The following is a 20,600-nucleotide window of genomic DNA, read 5'->3' as shown; positions in this document are numbered from 1 at the left end:
TGTCACTCTCTGTAACCTGAGTAGGTGCTATTTCATTTTTCTGCGGGAAGCAGGAGAGATATTGAGTTTCTGTTTCGGAATTGACGGTAAACCCTGTGGGGTAGCAAGCGTGGTGACCTTTTCACCATAATATTTGGGCAGTATGTTGGCTGCGAGGTATTCTTATACCAGGAAAGAGTCATAAGTGGGACTAAGATGGATGAGAACAAAGAGGTGCCTTGTTGGAGAAAATGTACTTTTATTAGTAGTTTCCGGTGGTTAAAAAGGAGTATATCGGGGCAGTGGCCCTCGTGGTCTACACTGTGTATCAACAATGAGAATGAGGTCTGTGTTTTTATGATTATTCCCGATTGGGAGGCGGGTCGAGGAGTTAGAGTCGAAGTGTGTGTCAGGGCACTACTTCCGGATTAGAGACAGATTGGATTCGGAACAGAGGGGTTTTCGGCAGTGTGTCTGTCTGAGGCTTCAAGGTGACTAGATACAGTCATGTGGGGAGGATTCCAATATTTTGTCAGGAACGGGATATTTGGTGATTGTTCGAACCCTGAGTGGGGGAGAACTGGTTTTCCAGTTAGGGGATCAGTGATCCATTCATGAGCGGTCAGAGAAATGATTATGGGAATTGACGGTGCGGACGCATGAGCCCGAGGATGAGGCGAGGTGCCAGATGGGAAGATGTAAGAGTTTGTGTTTAAGAAAGGATTAATGGATCCACGGCAGGTGACCATGGATTGGAAAATTCATTGTGGCATGTGATTTTCGGGGTTAGCATGTGTCGAGTTCGAGTGCGAACAGGTCGCTGAATTACGGATGCAACAGCTGAGATTTTAAGTGAAGGTATAGATTGTGATCTATACCCCTGGAAGGGCAGCAGTTAATATGTCGACCATTTTCAAGGACGATATGAGTAGTTCCGTATGGGTAGCGATCAGTAGAGGGGGAGCTTCGGGCCTTCGCCAACGTATTTTGAGCCATTGACGATGCCTCTGTGTTTCTACCATTGGAGTTGGAATACTCTGAGGTCACAAGTGGTATGAGAGAGGAAGATCGGTTGAGAGATTCTGAAAGGGAAATGCGGTACTTAAGTATGGTGTCATGATTATGAGATCAGTGGTTTGGGCAAAATATCGTGAGATTCTATGTGGGTGTACCGAGGTATCCGGGTATGATGTCCTTATTTCCAGATTAATTTGAGTTTTGAGTTGAGAGCTGGCAGGTGGTGTAGCAAGTATCTATGGTTCCAGTGGGAGCACTTCGGCTAATTGATGCTAAACGAGATTATTAAAGAATAAGGATTACAGTGAGAAAAGGAGTTTGTCATGTCAATTGTTGTCAGGAGTAGTGATGCTTATTTTTGGATGGGTGTGTGTGCACCTATCTATGGTTGGTCTGCATGGCATGAGTTAATGATCGTAGTGTGGCGTGTGGAATTTAATGAACGGACTCGACTAGTCGGGAGGCAGACTCGTCGAGTTGGTGTTGGGTAGAGAAACCCTAATTTCCCGGGGTTGGGGGCCTATTTAAGGGAACTTATGCCCTCATTTACGCCTCAACCGTCACCCTACACCACTGAGAGCATACCCTAACCACCATTTGAGCTAGAAAGTGATAGAGAAGCTATCTTGGGATTCTTAGTGCATCATTTGAGAAGAAGAGAAGGAGATCAAGCAAGGAACAAGAAAGGGGGGTTGTTGGATCCAGTGATAGATCGTCCAGAACTTCTGAGGAAGGTAAAAAGTCTGCACCTTTCCCATTATATTGGTTAGATCTCATGTGTTTGGAGTTCTAGGACTTTTACCACCTTTGGTTTGGGACTTTGAGCAAAATGGATTAACTAGCAGCCTAGACCTCAAATCTGGACCTTGTGAGGTCCCTAGAGTCCAAAGGTCCCTACTTTATATATAAGGTTTGTTGTGCTTAACACCTTAATAGGGGATTTGTATTGGCATTTTGAGGCATTTATGCCATGCATGATCAAAAAGGTCTAGACTTTATGTATCTCTTGTGTCTTAAAGGGCTAGATCTATGGTTTGGAATGATAGATCTGACTTTGGACGTCTGAATGAGGAATCAAACCGAGGGGACCCGTCCATGGGTTGACTCGACAAGTCAGTGAGGGTTTGTCTCGATGAGCTTGATCATGCGATAGCTCGATGAGTTGAGGGTCAACTCGACGAGCTGAGTAGGACCTTCACGAGACTTCTGAGGATGTGAGTGGACTCGACGAGTTGCATGAGTGCACTCGACAAGTCGGGTCAAACATGGACTGTTGACTCGAGTTAGACCTCTGTTGAATCTGGGGTTCAGTCAACATAAGTAATGGAGACCATGGAGGGGTAAGATGGTCTTTTACCCAATTCAAGAGTTAGAGAGAGAAAAGAGTAGCACTCAATTATTAAGGTCATGTAAAAGAGTATTGATTAGAGATGTTCATCTTTTGTGTTAAGCGGAGACTAGTTCGAGATTCGGGTGCGAGGTTATTTACTTGCTGCTTGTCAGGTGAGTCTTCTCACTATACATTACCTAGGGTGGTATCTATGTGTGGACCGGAAGGTCATACGTGTTTGCTTGAGATTATGTGTATTTTGATTTATGTATGCTATGTGCTATTCTAACCGGACCGGATGGTCCAACGATTTACAAGGCCAGAGGGTCCTCAACCAGACCGGACCGGAGGGTCCAACGAGCTAGACCGGACCAGAGGGTCCAATGAGCTACTGGTTTAGAGGGTCCCACTGAGACACGTTGACCAGAGGGCCTTACAGAGTATAGCCTCGAGTGGCGAATTTGTTGTGTGTGGTATTTTAGGGAACTCACTAAGATTCGTGCTTACCGTGTTATGTGTTATGTGTTTCAGGTTTTCCTCAGGATCGCGGGACGGCACCGGCTTGATTGTACACACCAGAGAAAGAATTATGTTTAGAGGATCCTGGATTATTAATTCTTTAAACATGGAGTTGTGTTTGGTAAATTAGATAAATGATGTTTTATGAAATGTGTTATGAAGATTTTATGATTAAAAATGAAAATTTGTTTTGAAAATTTTACGGTGTTACATTTTGAACCAGGAAGTTAGGGTTATAAACCCAAAGTCGAGTGAATGTAGTATATTGAATTAGATTTAGGGCTTCATGAGAGAGTTTTGATTTGGATAGTTGTTTTTGAACGAGTAATTGGTATATCATCAAACTTTGAATTACAAGATACATTGAGAGTTGATCATCCATGGATAGAATTTCCTAGGCAGAAATGCCAGTTGTGACAAGATTGGATTTTGGACCGGTGGTGCAAATTAAAATGATTTTGAAAAGATTTTGGACTCTTCCACACTTTTTGGGAAACATAGGAACCAAATTTGCAGTACGTAGTGGTTTTGTGATTCTTACCCATTGGAGATGGCCACATCAGCCCACCTCACATCCATTAACATGTCACTAGCATTTAGGAAATGGTATACTCACCGATGGAAGAGATAGATAGATTGAAGAAGAAGAATGATATAGAGAGGGGAAAGAATGAGAAAGGTTGTGAGCGATTGTGAGGCTAGAAGGATTTGTGCCATAAAAGTTGTACTCCCTTCACTGCCACGTAGGCGACACGTCAGCAACTACCACAAAAGTATGGTTTCATGTCACACCCAATGAGTGGTGCCACATTCCTTTAATTATTTTTATTTTTAATAAATAAAATTTTTAATTTTAATTAAAAACAAAAAATTTTATTAATTAAAAATAAAAACCATTACATTACTTAAAAAAACATAACAATAAAAAAAATCCTAGGAAATTAGAAAATAAAAAACTAGAAAGTTTAAACCTACAACTTAAAATTAAAAAAAAAAAACATCAAATGATTAAAAACTTGGAAAACAACTACAAATTAACCCAGTGGCGTAGCCACATTAGTACAAGGGTGGGCCAAATAAATTTGAGTTTATATATATATATATATATATATATATATATATATATATATATATATATATAAATTTTTATTAAAAATTTCAAATTATACACAAATAGAATATCTTTTGTTGCATATATTGTTACATTTTGTTATCATTTGAAGTATTTTACTATCGTTCATAATTTATAAATTATTTTGTCCACTCTAAAACAAAATTCTAGCTACGCCACTTAATTAACCACGATTAGTGTAACGTTTTTTCACGTTCTAAACAACTTGAAGCGCATACTCAGTCATATTCGACGTGTTTGTGAGTGATTTTGGTTAATACGATTAGGTATTTATAGTGGTAGTAAAAAAAATTAATTTTTTGAATTTTCACTATCTGCAAACGGTTACACAAGTGACCAATCAAAACAAAGCAAGAAACGCTCCCTCCTCCGAAGACCATAGTACGGCCTCAGCTGTGCTTGAACCGCACCCAAAAAGCAGTGTTTGTGCTAATGTGGAAAGGGAGTGCGGCTACCACCGCAGCCACTCCGCCTGGTCTGAAGCTGACTACCGAGAGTGACACTTACAAACATTAGCGGTGGTGTTTGAGAGAAAGTCACACGTGACTTATGGTTCCAACTAAGATTACGTGTATGTTTTATCACCGACTCCATCCATATAGCCTTGGTTTTAAAAAATAAAATATAAAAATTAGGAATGGATGTAGAATCTTTTCCGAATTGAATTTACCTTTTCTCATACTTTATCTTTCCTTGCTGTTTTCCTATATTACTTATGACAGATTCTTCGATTTGGTGATTCTTTGTTCTTCTAATCGTTTTTTTCTTCCTCTTTTTTGATTCTTTGTTCTCGAACTGATTGTTAAACCATAATTTCCCATGGGTTAACATCTCTTTTTTGAGAGTCGTAGAAAGAAATAGAGAATAAGGTTGATAACTTTATTCCCTCAGTCGAAGAATACTACTGTTCTTGTTCTTGAACCAGTGATCAATTACATTGTTACAATTAAGTAATTAACCCATAAACTATAATCTGCCAAAAAGATTTGATTTTGATATGGGTGGCTGTTTTTCATCGAACCAAGATGCGAATGATGCAAAGCAATTGCCAAAGAAGGATTATTGGGAAAAGGGTTCATACCCTCATCATCCCAGCATACTTATTTCTGGTAACAAACACTTTTTCTCTTGTTAGTGTTAGCCTTATAAAAATGGCTAATTGTTTATGGGGATTTAGTTTCTTTTCAATCAAACGACTGTACTACCATTTTGATATCAGATAGCATAAATATTACGTCGCTAAATCGATAAAATTGTTAAAATCCGTTATGTTTTTCTGTATTTGCGCTTGTTTATATGGGCTTGCGTGGATGTTGGGGTTTTAAACGACATAGTTGACAAAACTGACACCTTTTCTTAGCTTTGTGTAGATGAATTTAAATTTGGTGATAATCTGGATCATAAGGGCATAACATTCACAAAAGATGTAGAAACAGCACATGGTGTTGTACAATTTAGTTTTCGTGAGCTTGCTACTGCAACTAAGAATTTTTGTATAGAGAGTTTTATGGGAGAAGGTGATTTCGGGTGTGTTTACAAAGGTCGTTTGGAAAGAAGCGGACAGGTAATTACACTCAAAGATCTCAAGTTCATTATATCTCATTCAATATAAATCACATAAAACAGGATCTTATACAAGAATTTGATCGTGTAAGTATTATCAATTATGATTTAGCCACGTTTAATGATTCCATTAGGAGATTGATTTGGAGGAACCAACAAATATTAATTAATAATACCTTTATGTGTTCTTATGTTCTCAACCAGAAGTTGATGAGAGAAACTTAATTGGCATTAATTGATCTTTTGGAGGAAGTAACCACCATATTAGATAGTTATGTGGGGTAAAAATTAAAATCGTTGGTTGAGATTTTACGAGGTCCATTTCGTAATTAATCTTAAGGGTAAAATTTATTGCATGCGGAGTTTTTGTGATAAAATGACAAAAATAGGCATTTTTGGGAAGTAACCATAGCTTTTTACTCGAAACGACCATTAATTTCCCATTAGGGTCCACTGCTAAATCAATATTTGCTACAAAATGGTCCCCCTACTTAAGCGTTTTTTTTTAACTATTCCTCATTTTTACACCAATTTTCCCCCGTAACTCTCTCAATCGAACACTTCATTTTTGCACTACGTAACTTCTTTTTGCAGCGAAATTTGTTTTTGAATGTCCCCAAAATAAAATTTATAAGAAAACATGATTTTCACAATAATCTGAACAATTTTGCATACATAAAGAACGATTTCGTTATATATAAAGCAAAATTCGGTAGTGCACAAAAAAAATGGTTTTTAAATATTTTTTTATGGGAACCATATGAAAAACAAATTCCGCAACAAATAGTGATTTCGCAATGGGCCGATACAAAATTGATGGTTATTTGTGAAAAGAAAATCAAAAAATTGCTATTTTGTTGAGAATCTTATAGCTAATTTTGCCATTTTCTCCTATTTTAAAGATGCGTTATTTTTAAGTTTTTTAAGTGTAAAAACCAAACTAGTGCTACAACAACATGAACAACCTGTTGTCGACAGTTGTTTATATTTCTAACACAATAAACATAAATTGACTGTATAATTTGCCAAAATCGTAATCTACAGAATGTTTTTTTTTTTTCACAAAGGTATCAAGATGAATTTGTTTGTAGGTGGTTTCAGTGCAGCATCGTCATCGAACCTGTGATCAAGGAATCATAGAGTTTTTTAAGGAAGTTATTAAGCTTAGCCTTTTTCATCATGCAAATCTTGTAAACTTGATCGGTTATTGTGCATATGGAGACCACCTTCTCCTTGTTCACGAGTTTGTGCCTTTGGGATCACTCAAAGATCATTTACATGGTGAGCCTTTTGATCCCTAACTTCACTTAACCATTAAGAGGTTGAAATCATTCAGCACAAAAGGGTTGAGTTTTTTCAAACATCTCCTGAATCAATTAAGTCAAAAAGAAACAACACCTTACAAATGTTTATTTGCAGATCTTTTGCCAGATCAAAAACCATTAGACTGGAACACAAGGATGAAGATTGCAGTTGGTGTAGCCAGGGGTTTGGAATATCTTCACAAAACATCAAATCCTCCTGTTGTATACAGAGACCTAAAACCATCCAACATTCTTCTTGATGAAGGATACCACCCAAAATTGTCAAATTTTAAGCTTGGAAAACACACTCCATTTGACAATATAACCTCCTTCCCTTCTTTTAGGGTAGATGGCACATATACCCATTGTGCCCCTGAAGGTCCGATAATCTTTGATTCAGATGTGTATAGTTTTGGACTCATTTTCCTTGAACTCATCACAGGTCGAAAAGTCATTGACTACACCCGACCTTATGAAGAACAGTGTCTTGTTTATTGGGTAAGTCCATGTCCATGTTTCTTTTTTTTTCCGTTTAAGTATTATTTTAAGAGGGAATTGAGAGAATGAAAGGTAGGAAAAATAAAGAAGGGAAAATTTGTAAATAGTTAGTACTTAATTGGAAACGCTATTTCTTTTGACTTTCTTCGTTAAGTTGTTCTTTTTGCATTTAGTAAAAATGATACACTCGTATATATCTGGTGGATTTCTAGGACTATTTTCAATGACGAGAAGTACATTCTTTTCTTTTGTCTTTTGCACAAGCAAAAAGATCGAAAGCGAGTCTTTGTCCCATCTTTTTGGATGGGATGATAAAAATTGCAATTTTTGTCCTATTACATATCAAACACAGAATAAGGTTGTCATGTCATATCTGTGTTTTTGGATTTGACTTTATGGTACAATTTGTAGGCACGGCCACTTTTGAAAGATAGGAAAAAGTATGCGGAAATGGCGGATCCATTGTTGGAAGGGCGATATCCACCGGAAAGACTTAAAGAAGCGCTTGTTGTTGCTGCAATGTGTATTCAGGAAGGGATTGCTGCAAGGCCTGACATTCGTTCTGTTGTAGCTGCTTTAACATATATAGCTTCATCAACTTACGACCCTAATGCCTAAATGTCAAAACAGAAACAAAGATTGTGGGTTGTGGGTTTGACTTAATGTACTTAACAGGGCATGTAAGGTTGTAAGCTATATTTTTTTTTTTTGACTTAATGGACAAAAAAACGAATTATTACGGAAAGTTAGGAAAATGTAAAGCGGGGTTGAAGGGGTGAATTCTTACTTCTTTAATATTATGACAATTGTATTAAGTCACTAAAAGTTTGTTTTTATTAAAAAAAATGTTTTATTTAAAAAACAACCGGTGATATAGTTTTATGCAAGAGTTTTCAGGGTTAGTCTGGTCTTTTTATAGTAGATAAGGTGTAAATTTTACATTCTTCGGGTTTATCTTGAAGATAATAATAATCAGTTAGTCACAAATTTAATTCGACACAAATCCATTCCGTTGATTTTTCAAACACACTTTTTGTTGGAATTTTTGTTTTTCCAATTACTTTTAACTTGCATAGAATGTTTAGATACACTTTTAAGGCTAATTTTTGTTGAAATTGTATCAACAGTAACATCAACTTCAAATTTGAGAAAACAAATAAATAAAAGAGGGAGGGGATAGGTTATCATATGATGATTAGAGAGAGTTGGTTGATATAGAAGCCAAACATCCAGAAACACTATTTGGAATTCAGACACAAAACTAAGAGAATAGAGACAAATGGCAATGGCTACTATAAATGCCGATTCATATACATACAGTCATTCTACTATTACTATTACGACTACATCAATGCCTCCAATGTCTCAAAAATCAAAATATTAGTAAGCACCTCATTTTCATTTGCCCTTCTTTCCCTGCAAAATCGCAATTCGCTACACATCAAATTTTATAAGAAACAGTGTTTTTATTGCATTTTAGCAAGTATGAAAAAAAAAAAAAAAAAAAAAAAACATTTTTTGTGTGTATAGGTAGTTTAGGGGCAATTGCAATACCGAGTTAACATAGTCATCCATTGATGATTGCTTTCGCTTCTTTATAGTAGAAGGTGGACTCTCTGTTTGCCTTGCTATGGCCCGCTTTGATGGCGTTGAGTTCTATAAATTAATCAAAGTTTCAAAACTTATCAATTTATAAAATAGCAGGCAACAAAATAAAAGCACAACAAATGTCATTTCATTTTAACTTAATCAAATAAAAGCTTTTATGTATTCATGTTCCTTTTTAACTTGCTATAAAACAAACTAAGGTCTGGAAAAAAAGAAGCTTTCCCATTATGCCCTCACCTTCTACAAATTTATTCTCCAAGTATGTCAGCATCATTTTTCTCAAATATTTTTAGAATAAAATACATTTTTAGTTACTATTCCAGGAAAAACTTATGGAGTTGATTACAAGTTTGGTCCTCAAGTTTAGCTTACTTTTTCAGTTTTGGTCTTAAAAAGTCATTTTCTAGGAAAAGAACCCAAAAGGTTAAAAAAAATTGCAAAAGAAAACTCTGAGACCAAAATTGAAAAAATCAGCTATAAATTTACTTGCATTTTTATAACTTGGGAACAAAAGTGCAAAATTTAAGATTTGTTAAAAAATGTCAAACCTTGGAAAGTTTCTTTTCTTTACGAGCCTGTCTCTCTCTCTCATCATACTCTTGATTTTCCCTCTCCACCAATCGAATGAGAGTATCACATCTCCTTGCAAGTTCTTGAGTGGTTCGTGACTTAACAAACCAATCAAATCTGAACAAAGGTGATGTTCTAAATGCAGCCTTCAATTCGTCCCAGTTTCCATACCCAAGTTTGTGAACCATGCAAATCTGTAAAAGTTAAAAATTTATTGAGATTAATAACTAACATAGCAATCTGCTTTTGTTCGTTTGTTTGTTTGTTTGTTTCTAGTGTTTTATTCTTACTTACCATGAACCGATCACATTCCTCATTGTAGAGCTTGCCTTTGTTCTGACCGTATTGGATTTTGAGCTCCAGCCAAGGATTTTTGTAACGGTCTAATTTCTTTCCAATTGCTTTCATTATTTCATCTTTACGAGAAATTCTAGCCTCCCCTCTTTCAATATTCTTAATTATTCTATCATAATCTGTTACAAAAAAAAACATCATAAATTCACATATGGACTCAAACTCTAACAAGTAGCAAATTTAATAATTTACCATTCAGTTCCTTGTATCTTTCCTTAAACACTGCAGCGTATCTTTCAACTTCCTCTTCTGATTTGCCTTCCATTTCAGAAGCAATACTACCCACATCACTCCTACCATACTTCTCACAAGCCCTAATGAAAGTATTGAAGTCTCTCCTACTCCATGTTGAGAATCCCTGGAATCAACAATAGTAATAATATTAATTAATAATCATAATAATAAGGAACAGTGGAAAATATAAAAATCAAGACATACTTCTTCCAGTAGTTTCTCTTTTTCTTCTTGCTCTTCAGCAGTCAAAGGATCTCCCACCTCTACTGAATTAACAACATAATTAGTATGTTTTTTTAATAAAACAGTCAAAATAAAACAAACACACAAGATTAGCTAGCTTCTCTTGTACCTTCTGGCTCATCAACTTCTATGGAGTCTTTCACTTGATTCTTCTGCTGTGCCTGCTAAAAATTCAAGAAACAAAAAAAAAGAAGCAAATTAAGGGTGAGTAGAAAAGACATGAATGTTCTTCTCATCTTCATCAGCAAAATTTGAATTGTTTTTGGCATGCATTGGACTTTGTAAACAGGGATTTGTAAATAGGACAAATTGCAAGTTTTCCATTGAAAAAGATGGAAAAAAAGGTAAGACAGGACTTGATCTTTAATTCTCATCTATGCAAAAGACATAAAACACCCTTCTCATGTTGACAAAGCAGTCTAATGAAAGATAAACAAGAGTTCAAGGGGTAAAGTCAATACCACCATGAGATACCGCACTTCTTTCTCATAGAGCTCACTTAGCCTCTGAGTGTTAAAGAACTGGAAGTCATGCCTGCATTAAACACATTTTTGAAATGATTGTTAAGTTCCAAAACAAATCCTATAAAAAAATGGTAGATCCAAGAAACAGCAACAAACTTTCATTATTTGTTCATTAAGGAAACATAATTTCACTTCTCATTACAGCCTTAGACTTTATAAAACCTACCCATTATAGAAATGTCATCCAAATACAAAACAAATTTTGAAAGTACAAAGCACAAACTAAAAGTAAAAGGTTATACTTGGATAGATTTTTCATAGAACAATGGCTTAAAAAACCTCTGAAAGTACAAGATTGTAACAGAAAAAAAAAATCAAAGGTGTAAAGAACTTACAATTGTGGCATGCGAGGAATCCTAGGCTCCTTTGGCCTTGCAGGACCACTTTGGCGCATTGTTTGCTTGAAGTATTCTGATTCTGAGTAGCTGAAAAGAATAACATCAATATTCAGCCACCAACAAATTACATCATCATTTAATATAACAATTTAAAACTAAAAAAATTATAATTACTTGCGCTTCCTCTCTCTTTTTGGAGGCTCCACCCAATTATCACTCACAATCTTCTTAAAGTCAACCTTGTTCTCATCCTTCATAAATTAAACACACAGTCATCAGTAAGTTATGATAATGACACAACATGGTAATACAACATAATCACAAGACATGCAAAGTATTGAATACCTTGTCATCATCAAAATCATACAAATCAGCAGCTGCATATGAAATCAGTTAAAAACTTAGTAAAAGTAAAGTAAGTAATGATAAAGGAAGATGCATAATTATTAAATGTAGTACATACTGTCGTCCATTTTGAACTTGATTGCATCTTCTGTGAACTTTTTCATCTTGGCATCAAGTTCAGCAGTTGCCTCTTCTCCCTTAGCAATGATTCTGTCAATATCTTCATCTGTGATTGTGCTGTCCTTTGAACTGAATACCATTTCAGCACCAAACCTAACCATTTGTAGCAGCTCATCTTTGTTTACAGCTGCAAAAAAAAAAAAAAAGATGACACATAGAAATGTAAAACACCCACATGATATGAAAAGTCTTTCTGAGTAAACCAAGGAGAATTTGTTTAAAATAATGTTTTTTAGAAGGAAAGGAAACTAGTAAAAAGCTGAAATGAAGAAATGCTTACTCTTTTGCTCTGCTAAACGTCCTTGTTGAATAACCAAAGCATCAAGTGCAAGCTTTTTATAAGCTCTTTCAATGACTTTCTCCTCTATAGTGTACTGTTTATAGTCGATTAAAATTAGCAAACAAACATTTCAGCTGTTAATCAGATGAAAAGGAAAGAAGCTAAAGAAACCTCAGTGCAAAATCGGAACACTTGAACTTCTTTCTTCTGCCCAATTCTATGAGCACGATCCTGAGCTTGCAAATCCACTTGTGGATTCCTGCAAAATTAAATTTATATCCAATTAAACAAAACCACCAATTTTTTTAAAAAGAAAAAGCCATGTATTACTTACCAGTCACTGTCATACAAAATGACTATATCTGCAGTGGCAAGATTAATACCAAGACCTCCAGCTCTTGTTGATAATAAAAACACAAACTTTTCACTTCCTGGCTTATTAAAAGCATCAATGGAGGCATCACGATCTTCACCTCCAGTGTTTCCATCAATACGACAGTATAAATATCCACGAAACATCAAGTAATCTTCTAGAATGTCCAGCAGCCTTGTCATCTATAATAGCATACCACAATTTATTTTAATATAATAACAAATATACCTCACTAAACCAATACTTTCATGCTGCATAATATAAATACCTGTGAGAATATCAACACCCTTGAATCACGTTCCTTCAATTTTGGAAGCAACTTGTCTAGAAGCACCATTTTTCCTGTGATTATAACCCCAAATACATATGGTGAGCATCAGGTATAGTATAATATGACTCTTCAATGTTACCAAAAGGGTTATATGCAAGAGTTTCTGTTTCTTCAAAATACATCATAAAATAAAAATTGTAATATTTGATCATGTCCAAACTAGGAGGGACCATTTTAGATACAGGGAAGAAGTTGAGGGGTTCACCTGCATTTGTTACAAGATGGTCGCCAGTAGTATAAGGAGGACCAGGTTCAGCTCCTTGAAACAGATATGGATGATTGCAGCATTTTCTGAGCTGCATTGCAATATTTAACAGACGCTTTCTCTCACCTCCAGCATTCACAACCTCAAGATCTTTCTGCAGTAAGGCCTTGTAATACTGTTTTTGCATTTGAGACATTCCAACCTTGAGAATGGTTTCTTTTTTAGGAGGTAAACCTTTCTCAACATCTGACTTCAATCTTCTTAGAAGAAAAGGTCTTAGCACCTAAACACAGAGATAGCAGAAAACTAATAAGACACTTTAAAGAATGATAATATCAAAAACTTGATGCAATAAACAGCAATGCACTTTCAACTATTTGTCTATAATAGCAGTTAGCTTACTAACATTTTATATATTCATAGCATTGTATGTATTTTCATTTTCTTTTTCTTATTATCGCATTGTACATATAAATAAATGTGCTTTCAAGCTGTTTTTTCTTATACCTTGTGAAGCTGTTGAACAACCTCTTCCTGATCATTTTCACCAGAAATTTGAAACCACTCATCAAAGGTTTCAGCAGAACTAAAAATCTCAGGTAGCAAAAAGTTCAGCAGTGCCCAAAGCTCATGAAGGTTGTTCTGTGTAAACACCCAAAAAAAACATTGATCAACATAAAAACCCAAACATACAAAAGTAAAGAAAATGCAAAATCTTTAAAGAAAATACAAATTAAAAACCTGAAGTGGTGTGCCAGTGATAAGGAGACGATAATTGGTATTGTAAATTCTCATGGTCTTTGAAAGAAGAGAATTTTCATTCTTAATTCTATGAGCTTCATCAATTATGATATAACGCCAGCTAAATCGACGTAAGGTAGTCTTCTCTTTAATAGCCATTTCAAAACTGGTGACACATACATCAAACTTTCCAGCAACAAGTAGCTCTTCACGTATGTATTTCTGTAAACATCAGGTGTTAATAGCTTACAAGCATATAAAAACTAGTTTTGAAATAACTAAAATCAAAATTTAAAAGCATACCCTTTCGTCTGGATTACCAAGAAACTTTACAGCACGCAATATTGGGCAAAAACGTTTAATTTCATTCATCCAGTTACCAAGTGTAGACTTAGGAGCCACAACCATGTGGGGTCCAGTTATTCCTCTAAATTCATGCAAATAACCAAGTAATGAGATGGTTTGTAGAGTTTTTCCAAGTCCCTGAAATAATAATAAAAAAAAGCATATTCATTAATCATTATCAAGTGATTTGAGTGAATTTTGAAGTGATGATAAGGATAAAGATCATTAACATACCATCTCATCTGCAAGAATTCCATTTATACCATTCTCATATAGTCTTATCATCCAATTTAACCCAGCAAGTTGATAATCTCTCATCTTCCCTGTTATACCTGTTAAGATTTTAACATAACCAAAAGTCAAAATTCAGAAACCACTTCAAAGTCAAAAGTTTTCTCAATTTGCTTTCAAGACAATGTAACAAATCATACCCAGTAATCTAAACAAAGTAGAATTAGAGTGGTTATTGAATTGTTTTAAAGATTCAATCTTAAATCTAATGACACCAGTCTAAAGAGGAAAAAAGGGGGAATCTTACAAGAGGGCTGCACCAACAAACGTGTATGTCCTGCTCCAGCTTCTTCCTCTTTGAGATACTCTTCATCCTCTTCTTCTTCAGTCAACTTTGAAGCATGACGACCCCTAAGCACATAAATAATCATCAAATATGCTTCATGAATGTTAATTATGAGGTTTCAAAATTACCAAATCAGTAAAGTTCTTACCTTTCCTTTCCCTTTCCCTTTTTCTGAGAAGCAGATGCATCACTTTTGGCAAAATGAGCAAATAGTTCTGTTTGCTGCAGTAAGAACTTCAATCTTCCCTTTCCCTTGCTATTCTGTCATAGTTTAATAACAATAACCCAGCCACATTAATTGATTTTGATGAACATTAAAAAATATATATCAACTTTGAAGTATGTTTTTCTGTATCACGCACCATATCAGCCTCAATAGTAGCATTTTGTTGATCAAGTATGTCTTGTATCTTTTGTCTCTTCAACCTCTGCATCTCCTTTAACCTTGCCTTTTCACGATGACTAATTTCATTGTTGGCCTCATCATTGTCATCCTGCTAGTAATGTTGAAATCATGTTACTTATACTCAAAGAAACAACACTGATTCATCACATTATATCTTTAGTTTCAAACACCCTTTGAAAAGTACTACTTATAATCATAACAATTGCATGAATACAGTAAGGCTGGATGAATGCTACATACAAATCCCAAATATCATTATTTATAACTTGATTCCACCAAGCATATTAAAGCAATAAAATCAAACCAAATCGCTAGTGAAGCTTCCTAAAAAGTTTATAATGCTTAAGTTTGTTTATTGTGATTCAGCCCTAGTTGAGACTTTCTGATTCATTTTATCCCCTGCAAATTAATCTTTATAGTTGTTGTGAATATAAATATAGTCTTATATTTCAAGTTGGGTTCTCTTGCAAATTGCAATTTTTATTTCCAATCATCTTCCAGTCCAGCCTGATGTTTTTCAGTTCACTCTTACTAGCATTCAAATGGCTAGTAGTTATCAACAAATGCCAAGCTCCACATATCAAAAAACCCATCATTTTAAACAAAAACGCCAATAACAACAAAAAAAAATCAAAACATACGATGAGAGAGGCTAAGCATGGTGAAAACATTATTGGAATACGGCATCTAGAAGCAAAAATGTCGACAAATCAGTAGGCTCTCTTTTTCAAAGGAAATGCATGAAAAAGATGCAGCTACGCAGAAAAAAACGAACCAAAACCCTAAAAACCACACTCCCTAACACACCAAAGGATCATACTAAAAGCAAACAAATCCCGCAGCACAAAACCCTAAGCCAAACAAATCGCTCCAAAATGTATCATAAGACACCAAGAAATGCTTCATATCCCAAACATGTATAATCAAAAGTAACCAAAGCGGCAAAAATCAGTCTGAAAGCACAATATCCAAAAAAACAAACCTCGTCTTCTTCCTCATCGTCTTGCTCCTCACCGGTGGCGTCAACCGCGGGTGTGGCGTTTTCATCTTCGTCAGAATCAACAGGTCGTGCAACGGCTTCCAGTTCCTCCTCGTCTTCTTCCTCCTGGTCATTGACCTGCTCCTCCTCTGACGAATTAGACAGAGATTCCTCCGTGGAGTCCTTCGATTTGGAGCGTCTTGCCATGGAGATCTTCGAGGGTTTTCCTTCTCAGTTGTGTAAATCTGGTGAGAGGTAGAAAGAAAAAGGGGCAAATGGCCGACTTAATGAGTTGCGAAGAGAGAGAAAACACAAAAGATGGGCATTTCCGGGATATTGATATTTATAGACCCAATTTTTGCTTATTTGGAGTGTGGGAAAATTCCCGCCGGTTCAACATGTAATTGGCTTCTTTCCCGCTTTTCGTGAGTGGGGATATTGTGATGTAAATTGTGAGAAATGGGTCGGGTTTTTTGAGGGTGAACATGTGGGAAACGGGTCGGATTTTATTACATTTGTTAAGGTTTGTAAAAGTGTGATTTGGTTTTTTTTAAGAAGAGAATTCAACATTTCAAGGTCAGTTTGTTTTTTTTCCAATTTTATGAGAATCTTTAGTATATTAGTTAGTTAAAACATAGAGGTAAATTTGTTAGACAAAACTGCAAAAATGTCCTTGTAGTATTTTTTTTTTGTCCAAACGTGATTTTTTGGATTGGTTATACTTTTGAATTAGTTTCGTTGTGTATTTGGTTTTTCGAATATTAAAATGGCTATAATACCATTGGGAATTCATTTTTCTATTTTTTTTTCATTTTTTTTAAATCTAATACTTATACTCTTTCTCTCTTTCTTTCTCTATGTGTGTGTGTTTGATAAACACTCGAGAACTGAAGAGCATCTTCTCAAAAACATATTCTCAAAAACATCGTTTAGGTTTGCTCTTCAAAACACATACCCCATAACTATTGACTCTGACCACCGTTCATCACCACTGTTGGAGGAATTAGGGTTTATGTTGGAGATCTGGATACCCATGGGATCGTGTGAACACTTTTTGAATTGATATTTATATATTATGTTTGAGTTGCAAGAAATTCAGCCTGTGATAATCCAAGATGACACTTTCGAATCTAGACATAAAAATCGTAAGACAATTTGCTAGAAGGATTCTATGTTCGTCTGAAGAAAATATAACTAATGTTGTGTGTCTCTTCTCAAAGAGAATATTCATTTATATAATAAACGAGATTTAGGTTTTGCCTCTTAGGGTTGGCCGTCATGGATTGCTTTGGAAGCAAGTCAGGAATTCTAAAATTTAATGAGGAAATCAAAGGTTCCCAAAACTGACAAATTTCGTCAGTTTTACCATAATCACCTTCAAGAATTTGATTTCCCACTATGTTCCCATATGTAAAATTCAAAGAGTTTTGGGGGTTCTGCCCCTAGACCCCGTCAAAGGGGCACTGCCCCAGGACCCCCGACTTGTCGTCGAACCGACTTCTAATTCGATCTTATAAGTGTGTGCACTCCACACATACGCGTATATATATTAGACTATAAATTATGAAGCCTCTTAGATCACATGTTAGTTCCAATTACATAAAATGACATGGTGACACCACCAACACTCACCACCGTCTACCACCTCCATCTCCACCTAGATTTTTTCTGTTACTCGAGAACATCCCTCTTTGTCACAAATCGGAAGCATCTTTGTAACATCCCAAAATCAAGGTGAAAATTTTTTACTTTCCAAAAAATAGCCCAAAACCACAAATGTTTACAAAACATAGTTTCCAAAGTGTAAAATCACATATTATAGTATCCCAACATCGAATGTAACGACCCAAATTTTCAAGAAAAAAATTCATTTAAATTAATAAACACAATTGCATAAAACCATGAAATCCCACATTTAGTTTTAAAACATCATCCATTACATTATATAAATCATCAGGGTGTCCCCAAACATATTAGTGAAAGAGAGATAGAGTGCACGTCGCGCCATCACGCCTTGCCCTTGCCCTCAGGGTCCGATGTACCTGAAACAATTCAAAAACCTGTAAGCGAAATGTTTAGTGAGTTCCCAGAGCATACCTCACACCACGCATATACATATCCTAATAACTAATCAAGCTACACACATATCACATAAGCCATGCATACATAAAACCAGCAAGAATATCATGGGCTACCCCGCATGGTCTTTACTTAGGATTGTCATGGGCTACCCCACATGGTCTTTACCTAGGATTGTCATGGGCTACCCCACATGGTCTTACATCCAATGTCACGGGCTCCCCCCCCAGGGTATTCATGCAAAACACACAATCACATATCATATCAAATCATAAAGCGACTACACATATACCATAAACACATAATGGGTCGGCCTTAGTGCCTTAGACCCATGGGTATGGTGAGAATACTCATTTCAGTCTGCTGAACACACAAGCTGCTCTCCTAACAGTCTGCAACCTCTCGAACTGGACAATTTATATTAATCAATGTTAGGATCTCAAATTAATCCAGGAAAACCCAAACCCACATCCTTCCACGAGGCCCAAAATACCCTTCCCTTGCTAATGGGCCCAAAGTCCTCATCCAATGTCATTAATGAGCCTTTTGGCCCAAAAAGGCCCACCCAAAGTATTCATGGCCCATAATAGAAGAGATGGACCATAGTTCACAGAATACAACCAGTCCATCAACCAAAATGAAGCCCAAGAGCACAAAGGCCCAAAACAAATCCGGCCCAAACTGCAATGTGTACGCTCGACATACTATTCTGGTACGCGCAGCGTACATTGAGTACGCCCAGCGTCCTTCCAGACTAAGCACTTTCTCCATTAAGTGCTTAATATTCCATTTCTTTACGTCCAAAAGCTAGATCTGAACTGGTTAATACGTCCTAAGGCATAAAGTTGCCAACTTTATGCCTTTGCATGCCTCCCATACACCCAAAACCTTCATTAAGACCTTTCTAAAGCCCTTAATCCATGCATGTGACCAATACATCCATCAAGACTCCATTTTTATACTTCAAAACGACTAAGGGACCTCATATCTGCCATTCTCCTCTCATGGAGCCGCTTATCTTGCCAAAAGAGGTTTAAAGTCCCACAAAAGGGCCAAACAAGAAAACCCTAGCTAGATCTAAAGATTTACAAGGAAAGGTACAAGCAGATCCTTGAAGCACCCAACTGATCCAAGCTTGCTTAACAACTCTCCTTCTTTAAAGAACTCCAAAGTAACCACCAAAACCCTCTTCTTATGCTCCAAAACTCTCTCACACTCTAACTCAGCTGAAGGAAGACAAAATGGGGCTAAAGAGACTGATAAGGTTTGATCCAAGAGGCCAAAAAGGCGTTTAAATATGGAACAGGTCTAAGATTTAGGGTTTAGTCCTTCGGACGCGTACGGCCGGCGTACGTGGGGCTCCTCCACGATCACTTAGGTAGAGTACGCTAAGTGTACCCATAGGTACGCCCAACGTACTCAAGGGACCAAAAATGCAAAAATGAGAATTCTCGAGGGTCACAAGACATACCAACTTTTGGGTGTTACAAATCTCCCCCACTTGAACTAGACTTCGCCCTCGAAGTCCGTCGTTAAAAATAGTTTGGGGTAATGCTCTCGCATCTCCTCCTCTGGCTCCCAAGTCCATTCGGAGCCCTTCCGGTGCCGCCATTGCACCTTTACCGGTTTCACTTCCTTGCGTCGAAGTCTCTTCGTCTTTCTGTCTAAGATGGCGACTGACTTCTCAACATAATTCAGGCTCTCATCCACCTAAATGTCATCCAAGGAGATGACTGCGGACTCGTTAGTGACACACTTCCGAAGATGAGACACGTGGAAGGTGTTGTAAATCTGACTAAGCTCCTCTGGCAGCTCTAAGCGATATGTCACCTTGCTCGCTCGGGCTGTAATCCTGAACGGGCCTATGAATCGAGGCCCTAGCTTACCCCTCTTCTGAAACCTGATAATCCCTTTCCAGGGCGACACTTTCAGTAAAACTAAATCCCCCACCTGAAACTCGAGATTCGAACGCCGTCAGTCAGCATAACTTTTATGACGACTCTGCGCAACTCGCAACCGGTCGCGCACCTGTTGAATCAATCTGGTAGTCTTGAGCACCACCTCAGAGCTCCTTATGATCCGATGTCCAACCTCATCCCAGCACACTGGAGTCCGGCACCTCCAACCATATAGCATCTCGAATGGGGCTCGGTCAATATTAGCATGATAATTATTGTTGTACGAGAACTCTTCTAGAGGGAGATACGAATCCCACCCCCCTCCAAAATCCAGCACACATACCCGAAGCATATCCTCCAGCGTCTGGATCGTCCTCTCACTCTGACCATCGGTCTGAGGGTGATATGTTGTACTGAAGTGTATCTATGTACCCAGTCTCTCGTGGAACTTTCCCCAAAACCTGGATGTAAACTGAACATCCGTATCTGAAACCACTAACACCGGCAATCCGTGCCTTGCCACCACTTCTCGAACATAAATGTCTGCCAACTTTTATGCGGATATACTCTCGGAGATCGGAATGAAATGGGCACTCTTCGTTAGTCTGTCCACGATAACCCATATGACATCCACTCCCTTCGCCGTCC

At 36.9% G+C, this 20,600-nt stretch overlaps 2 protein-coding genes across 7 annotated transcripts; one reads left to right on the top strand and one right to left on the bottom strand.

Annotated features, from left to right (window-relative positions):
* Positions 1-4,390: 4,390 nt before the first annotated feature.
* LOC111886728 (serine/threonine-protein kinase PBL27) lies at positions 4,391-8,010 on the top strand. The gene is made up of 5 exons (XM_023882980.3): positions 4,391-5,086; positions 5,348-5,541; positions 6,632-6,821; positions 6,960-7,342; positions 7,754-8,010. The coding sequence occupies exons 1-5, from the start codon at positions 4,975-4,977 to the stop codon at positions 7,958-7,960; spliced, it is 1,086 nt and encodes a 361-aa protein (XP_023738748.1). The 5' UTR covers positions 4,391-4,974; the 3' UTR covers positions 7,961-8,010.
* Positions 8,011-8,531: 521 nt separating this feature from the next.
* On the bottom strand, positions 8,532-16,296 carry LOC111886724 (ISWI chromatin-remodeling complex ATPase CHR11). Of its 6 annotated transcripts, none has more exons than XM_023882974.2 (25): positions 15,979-16,296; positions 14,953-15,087; positions 14,739-14,851; positions 14,552-14,655; positions 14,248-14,345; positions 13,972-14,151; positions 13,669-13,890; positions 13,435-13,569; positions 12,928-13,210; positions 12,660-12,733; positions 12,353-12,573; positions 12,190-12,277; positions 12,019-12,112; positions 11,677-11,865; positions 11,559-11,590; positions 11,388-11,464; positions 11,211-11,300; positions 10,813-10,885; positions 10,461-10,512; positions 10,313-10,374; positions 10,067-10,232; positions 9,815-9,993; positions 9,499-9,714; positions 8,897-8,998; positions 8,532-8,758 (listed from the first exon to the last, which is right to left on the bottom strand). In XM_023882974.2, exons 1-25 carry the CDS (start codon positions 16,180-16,182, stop codon positions 8,741-8,743), a joined length of 3,207 nt encoding a protein of 1,068 aa, XP_023738742.1. In that variant the 5' UTR covers positions 16,183-16,296; the 3' UTR covers positions 8,532-8,740. The 6 variants fall into 6 exon arrangements, with proteins under 6 accessions (XP_023738742.1, XP_023738744.1, XP_023738739.1 ...); XM_023882976.2 differs by having other exon boundaries at positions 10,313-10,371; XM_023882971.3 differs by having other exon boundaries at positions 10,461-10,515; positions 15,979-16,295.
* Positions 16,297-20,600: the final 4,304 nt, after the last annotated feature.

Source organism: Lactuca sativa, chromosome 5, assembly GCF_002870075.4.
Source record: "Lactuca sativa cultivar Salinas chromosome 5, Lsat_Salinas_v11, whole genome shotgun sequence".
Taxonomy (NCBI): Eukaryota; Viridiplantae; Streptophyta; class Magnoliopsida; order Asterales; family Asteraceae; genus Lactuca; species Lactuca sativa.
Note: the sequence above shows the minus strand (reverse complement) of the source record. Positions and strands in the feature narration are given on the sequence as shown.

Bases quoted from the DNA above. Each gene is read 5' to 3' on its own strand.
- LOC111886724 (XM_023882971.3), bottom strand. From the start codon at position 16,182: ATGGCAAGACGCTCCAAATCGAAGGACTCCACGGAGGAATCTCTGTCT. The intron at 14,152-14,247 runs GTATGTTAATGA...TTATTATTTCAG, and splicing joins GAATTCTTGCAGATGAGATG to GGACTTGGAAAAACTCTACA. The intron at 12,734-12,927 runs GTGAACCCCTCA...TTATAATCACAG, and splicing joins CCATCTTGTAACAAATGCAG to GAAAAATGGTGCTTCTAGAC.
- LOC111886728 (XM_023882980.3), top strand. From the start codon at position 4,975: ATGGGTGGCTGTTTTTCATCGAACCAAGATGCGAATGATGCAAAGCAA. The intron at 5,087-5,347 runs GTAACAAACACT...AGCTTTGTGTAG, and splicing joins TCCCAGCATACTTATTTCTG to ATGAATTTAAATTTGGTGAT. The intron at 5,542-6,631 runs GTAATTACACTC...ATTTGTTTGTAG, and splicing joins GTTTGGAAAGAAGCGGACAG to GTGGTTTCAGTGCAGCATCG.